General features: G+C 38.2%; 1 protein-coding gene across 1 annotated transcript; it reads right to left on the bottom strand.

Moving 5' to 3' along the window:
• Nucleotides 1–615: 615 nt before the first annotated feature.
• On the bottom strand, nucleotides 616–10,177 carry LOC143737850 (uncharacterized). Its single transcript, XM_077229710.1, has 10 exons — nucleotides 10,105–10,177; nucleotides 8,641–8,756; nucleotides 5,792–5,917; nucleotides 5,532–5,671; nucleotides 5,368–5,452; nucleotides 5,097–5,262; nucleotides 4,212–4,405; nucleotides 3,903–4,056; nucleotides 3,479–3,606; nucleotides 616–959 (listed from the first exon to the last, which is right to left on the bottom strand). Exons 1-10 carry the CDS (start codon nucleotides 10,175–10,177, stop codon nucleotides 648–650), a joined length of 1,494 nt encoding a protein of 497 aa, XP_077085825.1. The 3' UTR covers nucleotides 616–647.
• Nucleotides 10,178–16,396: the final 6,219 nt, after the last annotated feature.

Here is a 16,396-nt window from a genome sequence, read left to right on the forward strand (position 1 = left end):
GAATCACCTAATTCCTCAAAAACGTTGTTGAAATATTTTGTCCCGTTGCTTTTATGGATTCTCTACTCACTTAAAAACGTTGGGTTAAAAATAACCCAACGAATAACCCAACTATGGGTTGGTATAGCACCTTCTCAACTGTGGGTTATTTTAACCCAATGCATTGGGTTAAATACCAGTTGGGTTAAAATAACCCAACAGTTGAGGTAAATATTTATTTTTATAAAGGTTATTTATAAGGTATTATTTATTTTTATAGCCTTATTTTAATAAATAAAATACACTGTTTTCAAATATATATTTTTTTATTGGACAATAAATATGTTTTAACATGTTTCAAGTATTAAATTATGAATGTAATAAATATAGTCATCCGGATGTAAAATCTTTATAAATATACACGTGTAATAAATAGAACAAACAATTATGATATGCAAATATTAAAATATACACATTCAATTTAAAACATGCATGCACTTACAGTACATAAATTAAAAACATACACAGATGTGCCTACACACACACAAAAAAATCTATCTGTACATACAGTACACAAATTTAATACAATAAAAAATAGACATGCTTAAAAAAAAACTATACTGTACACATTGTTATAAACACCTTAATATGGTGTTTGGCTACTGGACCTACTGATGATCAGTATTGAAAACAAAGCTTTTAAGGAGGTGGCAATGTATTGAAGGAACACCTCCAGGAATATTATAGACAGCATGCTGTAAAAACTCCCAAATGGGAGCAGAAGGCTTTGGGTAGTTAATGTCATAGATGTAGAATATTTTGAAGCATACATCCACTGCTTGCAGTATGGTCTCCTTTTCGATTGCCTCCCCGTTGAAAACGATGAAAACTTGGGAGGAGTTCTCTTTGTCCCCAAGCACCAAGATGTGTGGATCCTGGCTTGTCTCACTAGTTAGGTAATGCACCATATTAGTTCCAACCTTAAAAGATAAATATACTTTAGTTGGCATATATAGTGAGGAACATTCCATGGACACAATATATTTATTTACATGCCCATAATAAACAGCATGCTTGTGTTTCTGCACATCTTTCTGATTGATTCCAGCATTAGAAATGAGTGGATGATTTATTTATTTTTAATGGCATTTTGGATCATCAGAGGATTATGTTTGTTCATAACATTTAACTGCAGATTGTTTTGCAAATGAGGCAAAACATACTGATAATTTGTTTTGTGAATACATTTCATTTAATCATTAAGCAGACGCTTTTATCCAAAGCATTACATTTTTGTGCAAAATTTTATATCAACAATATAAATAAACCTCAAATAATCCTATTCCTACTCCCGTCCTCAGGCCATTAACACAGTAAACACACTAATGAAGTAAACAACGTCCACAGGAGTGGATTTTTTTTTTTACTGTAAAAAAAGAAAGAAAAAATAAGCAACATTATGCATTTTAACAGCGGCGATGTTGTGTATTGTCTAGGCCACCACGAGACAAATCGGGATCGCAAATTGAACATGTGGCTCGACTTGAATTGCGTTCTTTTAACTGAAAGTACTGCCAAACAACACTTTTTCTTCTCACGAGTTCCATTTTCACTTTCTCACAGCCCACTGCATTCGAACGGTCACAAGTGTAAATAAGGTTTGGCCCCTTTAAGAGCTGCACGCTCCCTGTTGAAATGTCTGCAGTCTGTATTAGGGGTCGACTGATTATCGGCGCCGATATTAAGCATTGTTATGGTTGTCGGTATAGGCCATTTTAAAAAAAAATGCCGAAAAAAATATTGTATTTTGAAATGCGCTTTATTTGTCGGAACTCACCACTCTGTCAACTCTCACACCTCTGTCAGAACTCACCACTCTGTAGACTAAAATCCCCGCACATCTGATTTGTTGGGAGTCAAGAGTGTGGCCAATCAGCGCTGAAAGCTGAAGGCACTGAAAGTATTGCACACTTCTACACTGAAAGCACTCACTTACTGGAGCTGCTTCACTGATCACGCATCAGTTGTCTCTCAAAGTTAAGGCAGCAGCAGACTTTGCTGAAGTAGCAATAAATTACTTGTAGCAACAGTGTTTACTACACTGAAATGGCAAAATACCTCAATATAATAGGGCCCTGTGATTTCCGCGATGGAGAAAATAGACGGAATCCAGTCATAAAAACGGAATTTACTTTATAAAACGGAATATCACGGAATTTGTCAACTTTTTGATGAATTAATATAAAGCAGGTCAGTACAAATAAAATCGAATTTCAAACAGCAAAAAGACTATTTAAATAAGAATCCTGCCTGTCTCTAAATGAATGGCGCAGACGCGTGATTTCATTTACCACACACTCACTGGAGCACGCGTGACGCTTTCGCTGTTTTCAGCCTCAGCCACATCAATAAATGAGGACTAGGGCTGTCACTTTTGAGAAAAATCAAATTAGAACGGTTATCAAATATCAAGCAATGTATTTCAAATATATTCAAATTTCTATGAGCCCCGCCCCCACAAAAAAACAAACAAACACCGTAACGGAGATTCAATCACAAATTTATTAACAGTCTGACAGTCATAAACAGGACTCAGGCCTGTCTGAAAAAAAGCCTGTTTGACTTAATGTTTTAAACAGCAGGTTATCAATTTAATCTATATGAAGTGTCACTAAGCTACATGGGAAAAAACTGCATCGGAACAGCACGGCACAAACAATAACGTGACGGCTTAAACAGGAGCAGGAGTAAGGCCTTTAGCCTAGCCTAATTCATTTCTTAATATTGTTTGCTAGAAACACCAATTTATCAACTTGATCTGGATCAAGTGCGGCTCTCTTTTTGTTCCCCGAGGTGGAGAACACGCGCTCGGAGCGCGCACACGTGCCTGGCACACACAGATTTGCACGTCAATGTTGAGAGAAGTGGTACCGTTTATTAAGTAACGCTGTGGACAGTAGAACGTGTGACAGACAGTTACACAAGCTCGATTGGGGAATAAAGTGCGAGTTGTAAGATGACGATCGCCTTCGTGAGTCTGTCTGGGCTCTGCAATAACTTTAGCTGTGAGCTATCCCTATTTTTCTTCCTGACATAACACTTTACACTACAGGCTTGTTCGACTTGAACCGGCGCTGCACAGACCGATGACATCAAAGTACCGCGAGAGCAATTCAAAAGCATAAGGAGTGTCTGCTCTCTATTCGCTCTTGCGGTACTTTGATGTCATTCACCTATCGGTCTGTGCAGCGTTGGTTCAAGTCGAACAAGCCTAACGTAAACAACGGTGGCGTGACGTCGACGTATTGTGCAAGCCTAGGGTTCGGTTGGGTGAGAAAGATCAAAGGTTCGGCAGAAACCGAACCCCGTTAAAAAGCCCAATATTCATCCGAATCCAAATCCTGGATTCGGTACATCCCTAATATATATTTAAAAATTCAATTAAAAATAAAATATAAAGCCAGTTAACAGCTGATGTGGCAGTGTTATTTTTACTTACTGGTTTAATGTCGATGAAGCTGCGCTTCATTTCAGCATAAGTTGGACGGACCATTTTCCCATCTGTGCGGTATGGCGATGATGGCAGAACAGCAGGAAGGGTTTTAAAGGCAACTTCACCACGAACATCTTGAACGACAAGTTTACAGAAAGAATGCTTACAGTTTTCAAAAAACCAGTGGATCAAATCAAGTCTCACCCTACTTTTTTCTTGTTTAAATAATTACAGTATTCCTGAGGAAATGTATTTTTTTTATTCAATAACATGCCAGAAAGAGTGTGCTTACCATAGATATTTAGATACTAAAGGTAATTTTGGAAATTCCATATAAGTGATATGAAACTAATTTGGTCAACAGATCTGAAACTACCTGTGCAAAGACTAGAAATGGTATACTTTATGTGATTTGAATAGGATGTCCTACCATTTGACAGTGTTTCCAGACTTTCTAGAAGGACATCAGCAGCCTTGGGTTCTTTTCTTGCAAAAAGTAAAATCCGTTCAGTGAAGACAGGAGCCCAAAACTCATAAAGCCGGTCTGCATTGTCAGGGAATAAAACTCCAAAGTCCTGTGATATCTAAACAAAAACATTAAATTGCACATTTTTTGCAAGATTACAAATAACAATAGAATGAAGAATTTTACTTTTCTAAATAATGTAGGATTTCTACTACAGGCCAAGACAACCCTTCAGTAAATTAAATTACCTAAAATGCAAATAATTATACTCACCATTCCAGGAAAATCATAAAGTCTGGGATATTCTCTGTTTATTTCCTCAACAGTTTTTGTACCAGAGGATCGAATCCACGCAGCACGATGAGGTGCTGTAAGTTTCATTAACTCCTCGACTTGGCTGTGAGGGCTTCTGTTGTTCTTTAGCCACTCAATCATAGTGTGAAGTTCAGGCAAAGATGACTCAGACTCTACAGCAGATAAAACACACTAAAATTAGGGAAAACATCTGGAAAAAACTTGAGTGATAATTAACTATCTTAGTGTTTCCCAAACCTGGTTCTGGGGTACCCCTAGCATTGCAAATGTTTTCTCTCTCCGATTAAAAACCACCGATTCAAATTATCAGCTTTTTTGGCACACACCAATTAAATTAATTATTAACAACAACAAAAAACATGTCATCATTTACTAACCTAAAAAACAGTTCTGGCCATTGTTTATGATTGACAGAACCACATTGGAAGTTGTTGTAAACATATAGGCAAGTAAGTTAGGAAGCTAAAATTTAGGATGTAAATGACTGAATTTGCTTATTTGAGTAATCCATTCCATTCAAGCACTTGTAGCCATAAGAGCATTGCTTCAGTTCTGAGGATTTTATTAGAAAATCATCAAGTGTTCTAAAATAGAAGCAAACAAACTGAGAGACTATACATGTAATATAGACCTACATTTATGTAATTTTAATGCACTGGTCTTTGCAGATAATTAAAGATGGCCATCTTTAAGCATGACTCTTTGGATTTATATGAAATAGTAACACTTGCGCATGAATCAACTGTCCTCAGCATCATCAAGCAGTCCTTATTGTTGAGCCCTGTACTGGCTACTTGTCCAGTTGCAAGTAAAAATCCATCATGACACATCCTTAGTTCTAACCTGGCAGTGGAAAACTTCGTCGGGAAGAGGAATTCTGTGATGGCTGTGGATGGCTGCGCTGTCTCTGACTGTGTGGGGCTCTAAGACGTTTCCTCACATTGCGTAGTCTTTCTTCCAGGTAACCTGTTGCAGGGTGACGATAACGACCAGGTGTATACCATGACTCCTGCAGCAAAGAAATGTAAATAAATCACTCTTATGAAAAAAAAGTGGGGACTGATACTCTTTATCAGCTCTCGATTATCTTCTAATCAGAATCAGCACAACTTACATATCCATGGCCCTCGTTGTTCTTCAGGCAAGGAAACTGGGCAGTTAGTGCCAAAGCCATCTCCTTTTTGATCTCAGCTGATGGGCTTTACAAATAAACAATCATTTAAATAGGCTAGTTTATTTATTTAAATGTATTGGTCAAGTGATTTTACTTGTACTCACGTTTCCCCAAAACGTTCCATCAAGTGAGAAACCAATAACCGCACCATCTGACGTCGCTCCTTGAGGCTTAGGTGCCTGTCTCGGTCTAAGGATGTTGTTAATGTTAATCCTCCAGATTTTATGAGTATTTCTCGTATATCCTGTGAAAAGGAGAATGCATGAACTAAAACATTCCATTCAATTCATTCTTAAAAATATATATAATAATAAAATTGCCAAAAACTCAAGTTCAGGTGAAGTTCAATTAAAAGACATATTACAAAGGTTGAGTTGCTTGTTCTTGTCTGGCAGCTTTCCACTATTGTCTGAGTTGGTGTTATTGGGTTTATCCTTACAGGTGACTGATTGTGACATGACTGATTGTTAACAGGGCTATGGTCCAGAGACTGTAAAAAGAAAAATAGAGGTAAATATCAGATGGTATCAGAAATTATCCACAATGAAAATTACCTTTACCTGTATTGAAGATTCTATGGGTGCAGCTATGCAGAATTGGTCTCACTAATTTTCATGTGTATTTAAAGAAAATAAAAAAATCATAAAAAGAAAACAACCCCTCCCCCCTATCATTTATAGTGCATGGAACACTTAAAAACGTCGATACCGTAGTGGAATATAGTAATGGTCATCATCACAGTCAAATGACTTGACTGCGTGTAATGGGTGAAAATCAAACAGTTCACTGACACTAAGTGCTTCCAAAACTTGGTCAGGAACAACAACATAGGCAAAGTAATGATGACTGAAACAAACTGTTGTCCATCTCTGAACTATTAGCTTCACTTTTTCATCAAGAGTGACTATTTTCTTAATACACCCAAACTGAGCATCTCCATCTGTAGTGCAGGACATGAAAACAGTCATACCTGGCCTATATACTGTGCCATTAACCTTGACCCATGAGGGGATATAAACCTCACTGGAACGGGGAAAATCTTCCAAGCTACCAGTAATATCTTGAACACCCTCGACTGACTGAAGAACGGACTTTTGACCTGAACCAATCTCGATTTCCTTCTTGAACAACCTGCCTGTCAACAGCTGAAAACACAGCATCATTTGGTGCCTGTATGCCATGGTTTTTGTGACATTTTTAAAATTACAAGTGACATGGCTTAGTCTTTTAAAAAAGCTATGTTTAGCTTCGAATCGCATGGCCCAGAAGTTGACAAGTGGGCCTATCTTTCTGAAACTAGATGGATAGTGAACCATGAAATGGTGTTTTGGTCTTAAATGCAACTGAGGGAACAACTCTAGGAATAGTGTATGATGGTCTTGAATGAGACTTCGGAGGTATATTGTGGCCTCAGCAGTCATGGATGGGGAAAATATCATTTCCATACAAGACAACAGTAGAAGCAGCAGTTCCCAGTACTTGTTGCCATGTGGTATTAAGTCACCTATTAGAAGGGGAAGAAATCGCAATAGACACCACATTTGTGCTGCAGTCTGACGCATGGCACTGCTGTGGTTCTTAAGTTCATGACTTGACAGGACTGATGGTTTATTGCACCTATCAACAAAACCATAATCAAAGCTTGTTAACCTGTAGTTTACCGTATCCAGGCTAATGTGGCCTTCAGCTACAAGTTCAGACAGCACTAGTTTCACCTCCAGAGGGCCAACACCCTCCAAAATATCATGCATGATATCAGGTGTAACATTGTCAACAACACTGAAGAATGCAAGCTCGTCTAGGATACATCTCCGTTTTAAGCCAGTTTCTGTAGGATTGTTAGTCTGTAAATCCTGACTATAATTCAGTGCATTGCGCAGCAAATTTGGATCCTCTGTTGTCTGGCTATGGAGAACTGGTTTGTGAATTTTGCACAAACGACAGACACTATTTGCTACAAAACTTTCTGAAAAACCAAGAAGAGAATTCAGGGCAAGATTGTCCCCACACACTTGTGCAACACCAACTTTTATGGTACCACTGAATTGATCAGTCTCAATTTGAATGCCATTTTGTTCTAAATCCCTCAAATCTTTAACAATGCATTCAAGAACTGCATCAATGCCATATGTCTTGACGTCATCTGACTTGTACACCGCCAACAGAAAGCATGCTGACAATGAAGACAGCAGCTCAGGTGGTAGACATCTCATTTGGAAGTAAATGAGCCCCAGTTTGTGAATTGAAGTCTTGGAACCGATGGGATTTACAATTTCACAATCATCGTTATACAGGGACAGCGGAATGCAGAGATCTTTTGAAAACAAGTGGCTGGTTTTGTACTGCTCACCATCAATGTAATCAATGAGGGCACCATCTTTATTTTGCTTCTGAGAAAGGATTTTTTCCATGGTACCTGGACTTTCTAGTATTTTTTTAAGGACAGGCTGCAAAGGAACATATTGAAAGGTGTCCTGGACTGCTACCTGTCTCACACTGCCAGTCAGTGCATCCAAACGCTGGACATATGAAATGCCTGGAAAATGCTTAGTCTCTGGCTTAATTAAAAACCCTGTTCGAGAAAAATATTTCATCTGTTTAAAATCTGAATCCAGGTCCAACAATGGTTCAGCAGCTCTCTCAAAGTGATTATTTAAGGTAGTGACATCGGGGTGATCTGAGTGACCAAGTCGATGCAAAAGAGCTATTGTCTTGGTCTGCAAGTTACCTACAATATCGGTGATCAAAGAAGATGTTTGCTTCACCATGTAATTAATTGCAGAATAGGTTTGATTTGATTGGGCTTTAAGCTTTGCAAGGAAGCATGCCACTCTGTAGGTTATATCTTCCTCTGCTAAATCATCCCAGTCCTCGGTTTCCTCATCACCCCCAAAATCATCAAGTGCTGTTGATATAGTCATGTTTTCTGATGGTGAGAGTGTTGGAATATGTTGGTTGTGCAAATATGTATCTGTTGTAGATGATACTGTTTGACAAATGTGTTCTTTTAATATGTGTCTCTTATATGACCATAAGTAATTGAATGTTCTGTTACAGCCATTTTCACTACATCTGAAGTAGGAGCTAGCACTGTTAATGCCATGAAACAATCTTAAATGTGCAAAAAGATCTTTTGTTTTCCCTGAAATTGCCTTATTGCACTTAAAACATGTCAGCAAACACGCAGTCATTGTTTAGCTACTGTAAACTTACTCCCAAAAATTCCGCATGAAATTTCTTGAATTTAACCCTGAGACCAATTCGCGGAATTAGCGCAGCAATGCTCGTGTCATCCAGCAGCATAAAGCTGTCTTCATCGACTTCTTCCTCTGTGTTAAAATGAAGCAGAAAAATAATCATTTAGTCAATGAAAAGTAAACTAGTCTTTTTTTTTTTTTTTACATTAAATCAAATGAATTTGTATAGTGCTTTTTCACAATGCATATTGATTCAATGCAGATTTGCAGAAAGTCATGGACTCAGTTTCACAGACACAGATTAAGCCAGGATTAGGCCTTAGGTAAATTAGGATATCTCATTTACAATAGAGCAGGATTTTAAGGCTGGGCAATATGACAGTATCCTCTGAATTTAGATGAAGCTATACCTACTGTATTTAGTGTTGTCTAGAACATGCACAGGGATTTAGGCAAATGTCAGAGCAAGAGGGAACCAGTTCATTACCATTAACAAACAAAAATTTATATATATATATATATATATATATAAACATGCATCACTAAATGAAAAATAGATTAACTTACCTTGAAATGTTTCTATTAAATTGCAGAGGTTCCACTGTTCTAGTTTGTCCCTAACAAATGAATCCATTTATCTAAAACACAAGTATAAACACGTTTAGTACAAAACATTTAACAAAAATGCAAAATTGTCATATCGTATACTATAGTTAGATGCCATTCCATTAACTTACTCCTGTAATAGGCTACATTTAAGTTAATACAACATTCATTACTATATTAAAGCAGTACGTTTACCTTGAAACATCAGTTTCAAACTCATTCTGATGGTAAACTGAACTAACTTACCTAACGTTACACAAACATGATGGTTAACTGACCTGACCCCACAAACATCTGTTAACGTTATAGCTATACATGTTTGAGTGGTGGGGCATTGTTACAAAAATCCGCGGAAAGAGCAGGATTGCTTTACAGCTGAGGCGCTTTCGTCTAGCTAGGTTTTTTTTATACTTTTATAACAGAGAATTCAGTGAATCAAACGTTTATCACTGAATCTCACGGCATTGTTGTGGTGTCCGTCCGAGGTGCGAGCTTAGCTAACTTTTAGAGCTGAACTATGTGCCGGTCCTAGCTGATAAATGGTCCGTGCAGCGTAACGTTAAATACTGATTAACGTTACCTACTTTAGTTTATCGGTATACATTTCACCAGGTATTTGTTATTAACGTTAGGTAGTACATTTCTAAACGGTTTCACTAATCTTTTGGGTAATGTTTTAATGACGTTATTAATGCTAGCAAGAAAACTGGGATAGCTAACAACAATTGATCTGATCCGGAGAATAAAAAAAATTACAAAAGTGAACGATAACATAAAAAAAAGAGTTCTAAGATATATTTAACTTTTCAGTAAGGTTACACATTATTTCATGTTATAAAGTTATATATACATCATTAAACATCATATTACTTACCTTTTACAATCAGGCTGTCGCTGATGTCCGTTGACTGTCTGTCACTGACTTGGTCCGTTAATATTTGAACCATCGAAGCGCGAACGTATTTAACCCAACAGTTAGGTTATAACTAAAAATAACCCAACGGCATAACCAAATAAACCAACAAATTTTAAGATAACCCAACATAATGACCCAACATGCATACACCAACGGTTGGGTTAAAAAAATAACCCATCGTTTTTTAGTGTGTATCTATGAGCTTCTCCCTTGACTTTATGCCTCTATGTCCCCCCGATTGCCTCGTAAAAGATTGCCTGCGAGCTTCTCCTCCTGTCTATACGGTAATGTCTCTATTGTGCGACAGAAAGTCGAGTGGTTATGATGCAATCGTTAGCCTATTTTTACAAAAACGGCTTCTACGGGGCCAGTAAGATACAAAGTAATGGAGCCTTTTATACATTGTCGTGTTTCTTTAGAAATAAATAATGGACAAATGAAGTCTTTGGACGTCAAGTTATTCGCAGATGTAAAGTTATTCGCTTAACCGCATTACAAGTGCCACAAGCTGTGTCCCAATGTGAAGGCTGCATCCTCCGAAGGCCGCGGACTTCGAAGGATGCAGCCTATTCGTCCTTCGAAGGACGCACCATGTAGCCTTCGCATGATTTCCGAATTGGCAACCAGGTGTTCCCGATTACCGCTCCTGGCGCCAAGCAAGTGCACCACTTTGATAATTAATTTTATACAATTGAATAAACAGCTATGGATCCAGAATTGGCTATTGTCATTTTTTGTTTGTTTATATTTTACTGGAAGACATGGTGAGGACGTTTCAGTCATGTATTTTCGGCTTTAATAGCCAAGATCATGGCCAGAGCTGGTTTGCTGCGTCCCAATTCAGAAGCTGCTTCATGAATTTCCAGATTAGGCTACACTTTCAACTGTTCAAGTATTGGGTGTTAACTTTCGTAAATAATGTAATGAAAAGAAAAGAAAACATAGCCTACATAGGCATATGGTTCAAATGTTCACTTATATAGCCTACCTTGATGCGATTTTGTAGGCTAGTGTATTATTTTTATTATGTAGCATAAATGGACAAATGATGAATATGGTAAATATATATTTCAACCCCGTATTATGGAGGGAAAAACCCTCCATCTGTGGGAAAAAACAAAACAATCCGTGGTGACTTGTGCAATCCGACCCTTAGGCCTACTCACAATATTTTTATGTGTAAACATAAATGTATAAAAATACACAATTTTATTTGTGTAAACTCACAATAACAAGAAAACTTTGTGCTTTTGTAAAATAAAATAAAAGAATCTGGCGCGCTTTCATGATCGCCATGAACTGGAGCGCCTCTCAAAAAATGAACTGAAACAAAATATAGCCAACCTATACAAAGCTTGAAATGTCAACTTTTAAACGAACAAATTCGAATGTAATTTCCAGGTTCTAATTTGGCCTTAGAAAACCAGTAAAATCGATTTTTTCCATATTAATTTGTGAATATTTCAAATATTTAATAAACGGGAAAAAAGTCATAAACAAAAATCTGAAAATATATTATTTTTTTGCGCAGCATTTGGTGTGTAGGCCTACAATTCAAATTCAAATGTTGGTGTTCAACTTTGCGTTTTAAAAATAGCCTAACAACCGTTCATTTTTCGTTTTTCAATTACGGGTTAAAAAATGAAAAACGAGTGGACGCAAAGGTACACGGACCTTATTATTATATTTCAAATAATGTAGGCTATTTGTTGAAAAAGTTAGTCTTGGGTCCGTGTACTTTTACGTCCGATCGTTTTTGCACAAATAAAAGTAGGCTAGTTGTGAATGATGTATTATTCTTTTCTGTATGACCAGAAATGATAGAGCAAGTTCTTTCCACTGTTGATATAAAAATGCATGTTGTTGAGTCCGCGCCTCCACAGCCACACTCCACACACACACTTGGATATGCGTCAAAATCTTGTGTTAGGCTATTTATGACAATCTTAGCCCTGTATTATTATTGTCTAACCATTTATTATGACTGACATTTGACAAATTGCTTTGTTCCTTTTTTTGATAAAAGCAGCTTCTATGCAGCCTAAATGTACTACTAATAATGATAATTATTATTATTTGTGTTTATAATTATAACTATAAATGAATTCACTGAAGACAGTAATATGTTAATCATAAAATAATTTATGAATGTTTTATTTTTATATAAAACCTAACCTTGTGTTTGTGTTATATTTCTTTTTTTATATGTGAAGTCTTTTTTTGCTTATTCTATTATAGGCTACTGAGCTTTTTTCGTTTTAGAAATTGAAGAAATGTTCCATTTTAGTTTTTTTTCCATTTTTAAAAGTTTATGCAAAGCATCCCTCATAAACAGGGGGCCTGATTGAATCATCGTGGGCACGATTTGTTAAACCAAGGGAAGTTTAAGAATTCGTGAGTAGGCCTACAGTTTATAAACTGAGGGGAAGGATTGCACAACCTTGGCCACGGATTGTTTTTTTCCCACAAAAGAGACTTTCCGGGCTCCGTACTACGGGAACATAAAACCCAGTTGAATATAAAAAAAGTGCAGTTCAAAGCTACTCCCGCTCTTCATCGGTAGCTGTCACAGTTGATAGGCGACAAGAACAATCATCCGTCATCTTTTTGAATAAAAGTGGTGTCATCACCGGCCCGCAATGACTTATGGGCTAGGAACGGGTAGGATAGACCGCGAAGGATCCATTTATGCATCCTTCCTTTCACGGGGAAACGAAGGGTGCATTTGGCGTCGCTTTTGAATCAGGGTAGCCTTCGTTGCGCCGCGATGACGCAACCGGCCTTTGAATACGGCCTTCGAAGGATGCGAAATTAAATTGGGACAGCCTTCATCGCGCCGCTGTGACGCAATCGGCCTACAAATTCCAAGGGGGTAATCCATCAGGCGGAAGTTGAAGCTGCCTCCGGGGGCCGCCATTGTAGCTGGCTATCACCTGCTGTTAGCATCCCATTGACTCCCATTCATTTTGGCGTCACTTTGACAGCGAATAACTATACATCTGAGGCGTCCAAAGACTTCATTTGTCCATTATTTATTTCTAAAGAAACACGACAATGTATAAAAGGCTCCATTACTTTGTATATTACGTTATAGCCCCGTAGAAGCCATTCTTGTAAAAATAGGCTAAAAATTGCGTCATAACCACGCGACTTCATGTCGCACAATAGAGACATTACCGTATAGACAGGAGGAGAAGCTCGCACAGTCTCGCAGGCGTACTGACGTTAAATTTTAAATAAATAAATATTAAGCAAAATGACACAATAATTAATCAGAATACTTACCAAAAGTTGCTGCAGGTCGCGCTTCACCGTCTCTGTGCACGATTAACGTTGGGTGACTGTCTATGGGTGATTCAGATTTGTCTTGGCACAGCTACTAGAAGATTTACAACTGTCAGTCAGGTTGCTCACGTGACATCTACGTCATCAAGCTCAGTTTTAGCCTGCGCAGAACGCTTGGCTATCAGGAAGTGAGTGCCCATGTTCGGCTTCAACTCTCTCCGTTGAAATCAACGGGGTCGCTGTGTCCATTTCTTTTACTGTCTATGACAAATTCGGCCTTCGAAGATGCAGCCTTTGAATTGGGACATCCTTCGTCGCGCCGCTGTGACGCAATCGGCCTTCAAATGCGGCCAAGCAGCCTTCAAATACGGCCTTCGGAGGACGCAGCCTTCACATTGGGACACAGCTAGCCTAGCTCTCTGTCTGTACCTCACTCAAATTCGTCCCCTTGGGAACATGACAGGAAATCTAACAATCCATTTGTTACAACAACAATTAATAAAATACAGTTTAAAAGCGTCGCAATGTGCAATTTATAAGACGAGTTGAAACTTGCTGTATCAGTGAATGCCAACACGAAGTGAATGCCTGCAATCATTCAGTCATTGAGGAATGCACAAAACGTGCAAATTAATAAAACATGATGAACTTTACGAAACGATACATAATTGTAGTTTACGTTTGTGTTGAAACTATATGAGCAAAATTTCCCTGTGACTTCACATTTTTTTGATGCAGGTGTGTAGCCTAAATGCGTTTTGCACCATATTGACTGCAGCAACTGTAGCAAAAATGTGAGCGTATGAGTTTCTTAATTTTTGATTTGAAGAATAGGATTTGTCCACCTGCAATGAAGATTTTGAGAAGGTGTAACTGTTGTGTTGTGTTTGTGGAAGAGAAAAAAAGTCTACAAGTTTGCAACTCTTAAATCATTTCTCTCTGTGACTTCAAATTTCTTGATACACATGTGTGGCTAATCTCTACAACTACAAATTTCACTGTCACAGGCTTTCAGTTGTTTTGCACCAAAAATACCTTCATACACTTCCCGTGCCCTTGAACGGGACACGGTTCGCATGAAAAATGGGTCATGTGAAAGCTGTCATGCGGACCTGGATACAGAACATGAGACTACGGCCCTGTCCCAAATGGCACACTCCAGACTTGTGGACTTCCTCAGAGTCCACACTTTGGTGACGTCATGTAGTGCAGACCTATAGGACCCTTGACATGAGTCCACGAGGGCGCATTGAGAGGTAATTTTGGGACAGACTCGATCATCACACCGGAAATAGGAAGACAGTCCAGACCGGTTGTTGTTATGGACAGGAGCTGCAGGTTCGGGGAAATATGCTGCCTATTGTTGTTGTTACATGACTCAGTAAAGCCCTGACATTCGATTCTATTTATTTAATGAATCATAATGTGATCGTATTATTCAGCGCACTATTATTAGCCTATGTTTGAGACATCAACCACTGGTCGATGAGCATAATGTTTGTATAAACAGTATGTAATAACCGGTAAAATGTACACAAGTCATAAAAAACGTAATGATACTTACACTTAAATATTTTATTCTCGGCCATGCATGTCAACAATTGTCCGTGAGCCGAATCTCCTCCCATCCGTTGTCTGATTGGCCTTTCGCAAGGATTCCTGGGTAGTTAGTTGGAGCCACTGTCTGTGGTTGGAGCCTGCATCCATGTGGGCTTCGCGAAAAACCCCTTCAAGGGTACAAAGAGGGCGCTGCTGAGCACACTTCAGAACGTTAAAATGACGAATGGGACGGCCTACGGACTCAGTGAGCATGTGCGATTTAAGTCCACGAGACCGAATGTCCACATGAAGTGCGCCATTTGGGACAGGGCCTACCTGGCTGAGGGAGGAGGTGGTCTGAGAGTTCGGCTGCACTCACTGGGTCTCATTCATGAAACATTCGTAAATATACGAGTAAATATGCAAGTGATTTGCGTGTAAAGAGACCTTTCCGAAAACTCTTCTCCTGATTCACAAATACTTCGTAAACGTCAGATGTGATCGTGAAATGTGTGTGTGTGAAAATGAATTCCAGATGCGCGTGCACGTTCATTCTCAATTACCATAAATCCCGCCCATTAAATCCGACTGACAACTATATATGGGCATCATATTATGACATGAATGCGAATGAAAAAGAAAATTTTCTCAGATGCAGAAATTGAAGTTTTATTATCAGAAGTTCATTCAAAACGCCACATTTTATTTTCAAGCGTAGGCTACATAGTGGCGTATCGGGTCGTAAAAAAAAGGAAGCTTGGCAGCATATTACAGATGCAGACAATGGAGTTTCATCTGTTAATCGAACATTCCCAGAAGTGAGAAGAAAATGGTTCGACATTAAACTTGAGAGCAAAAAACGAATTAGTTCACTTCGGAAAAATCGTATTAAAACTGGAGAAGGACCACCATCGCAGATGCTATATTGCTGGCTATCATAATAAGAAAAACCGTATGTATATAATATTTTTTCAAAATGATGTGTAAATATGTACCCGATTAAGGTGAATTAAAAAGCAGCCTTATTAATGAGCAAAACGTTCGGGTGTTATTTACGCATTATTTACGTGTGGCTGGGAGCAGTTGTAGATTTCTTGCGTACCAACTAACATTTGGAAAATACGAACATTTTAATGAATCCGAAAATTTACGCCAGAACCACTTTACACACGATTTACACAAAAATTTGTTCTGCTCGTGTTTCATGAATGAGACCCACTGTGTGCACGTTTGCTGCGGTCCGAATCCGAGCGCGAATGTTCACTTCAAAAGATTGCATGAAGCTAGAATAAAACGTTTTTTGTTTTTGTTGTTTAAAAGAAGTCTCTGTTCTTTCTTTTTATACATTGCATGTTTAGATATACTTACAAAAACATATTATGGGGGCCATGAAAAGTTTTTGAAAATTATTTTAAAAAAGCTGGCA

The sequence above is a fragment of the Siphateles boraxobius genome, unplaced genomic scaffold, assembly GCF_051911475.1.
Source record: "Siphateles boraxobius isolate OS27281-9 unplaced genomic scaffold, OSU_SipBor_1 130, whole genome shotgun sequence".
Lineage (NCBI taxonomy): Eukaryota > Metazoa > Chordata > Actinopteri > Cypriniformes > Leuciscidae > Siphateles > Siphateles boraxobius.

Bases quoted from the DNA above. Each gene is read 5' to 3' on its own strand.
- LOC143737850 (XM_077229710.1), bottom strand. From the start codon at position 10,177: ATGGTTCAAATATTAACGGACCAAGTCAGTGACAGACAGTCAACGGAC. The intron at 4,057-4,211 runs GTGAGTATAATT...GTTTTTGTTTAG, and splicing joins TTTATGATTTTCCTGGAATG to ATATCACAGGACTTTGGAGT. The intron at 3,607-3,902 runs GTAGGACATCCT...TTGTCGTTCAAG, and splicing joins TCTGGAAACACTGTCAAATG to ATGTTCGTGGTGAAGTTGCC.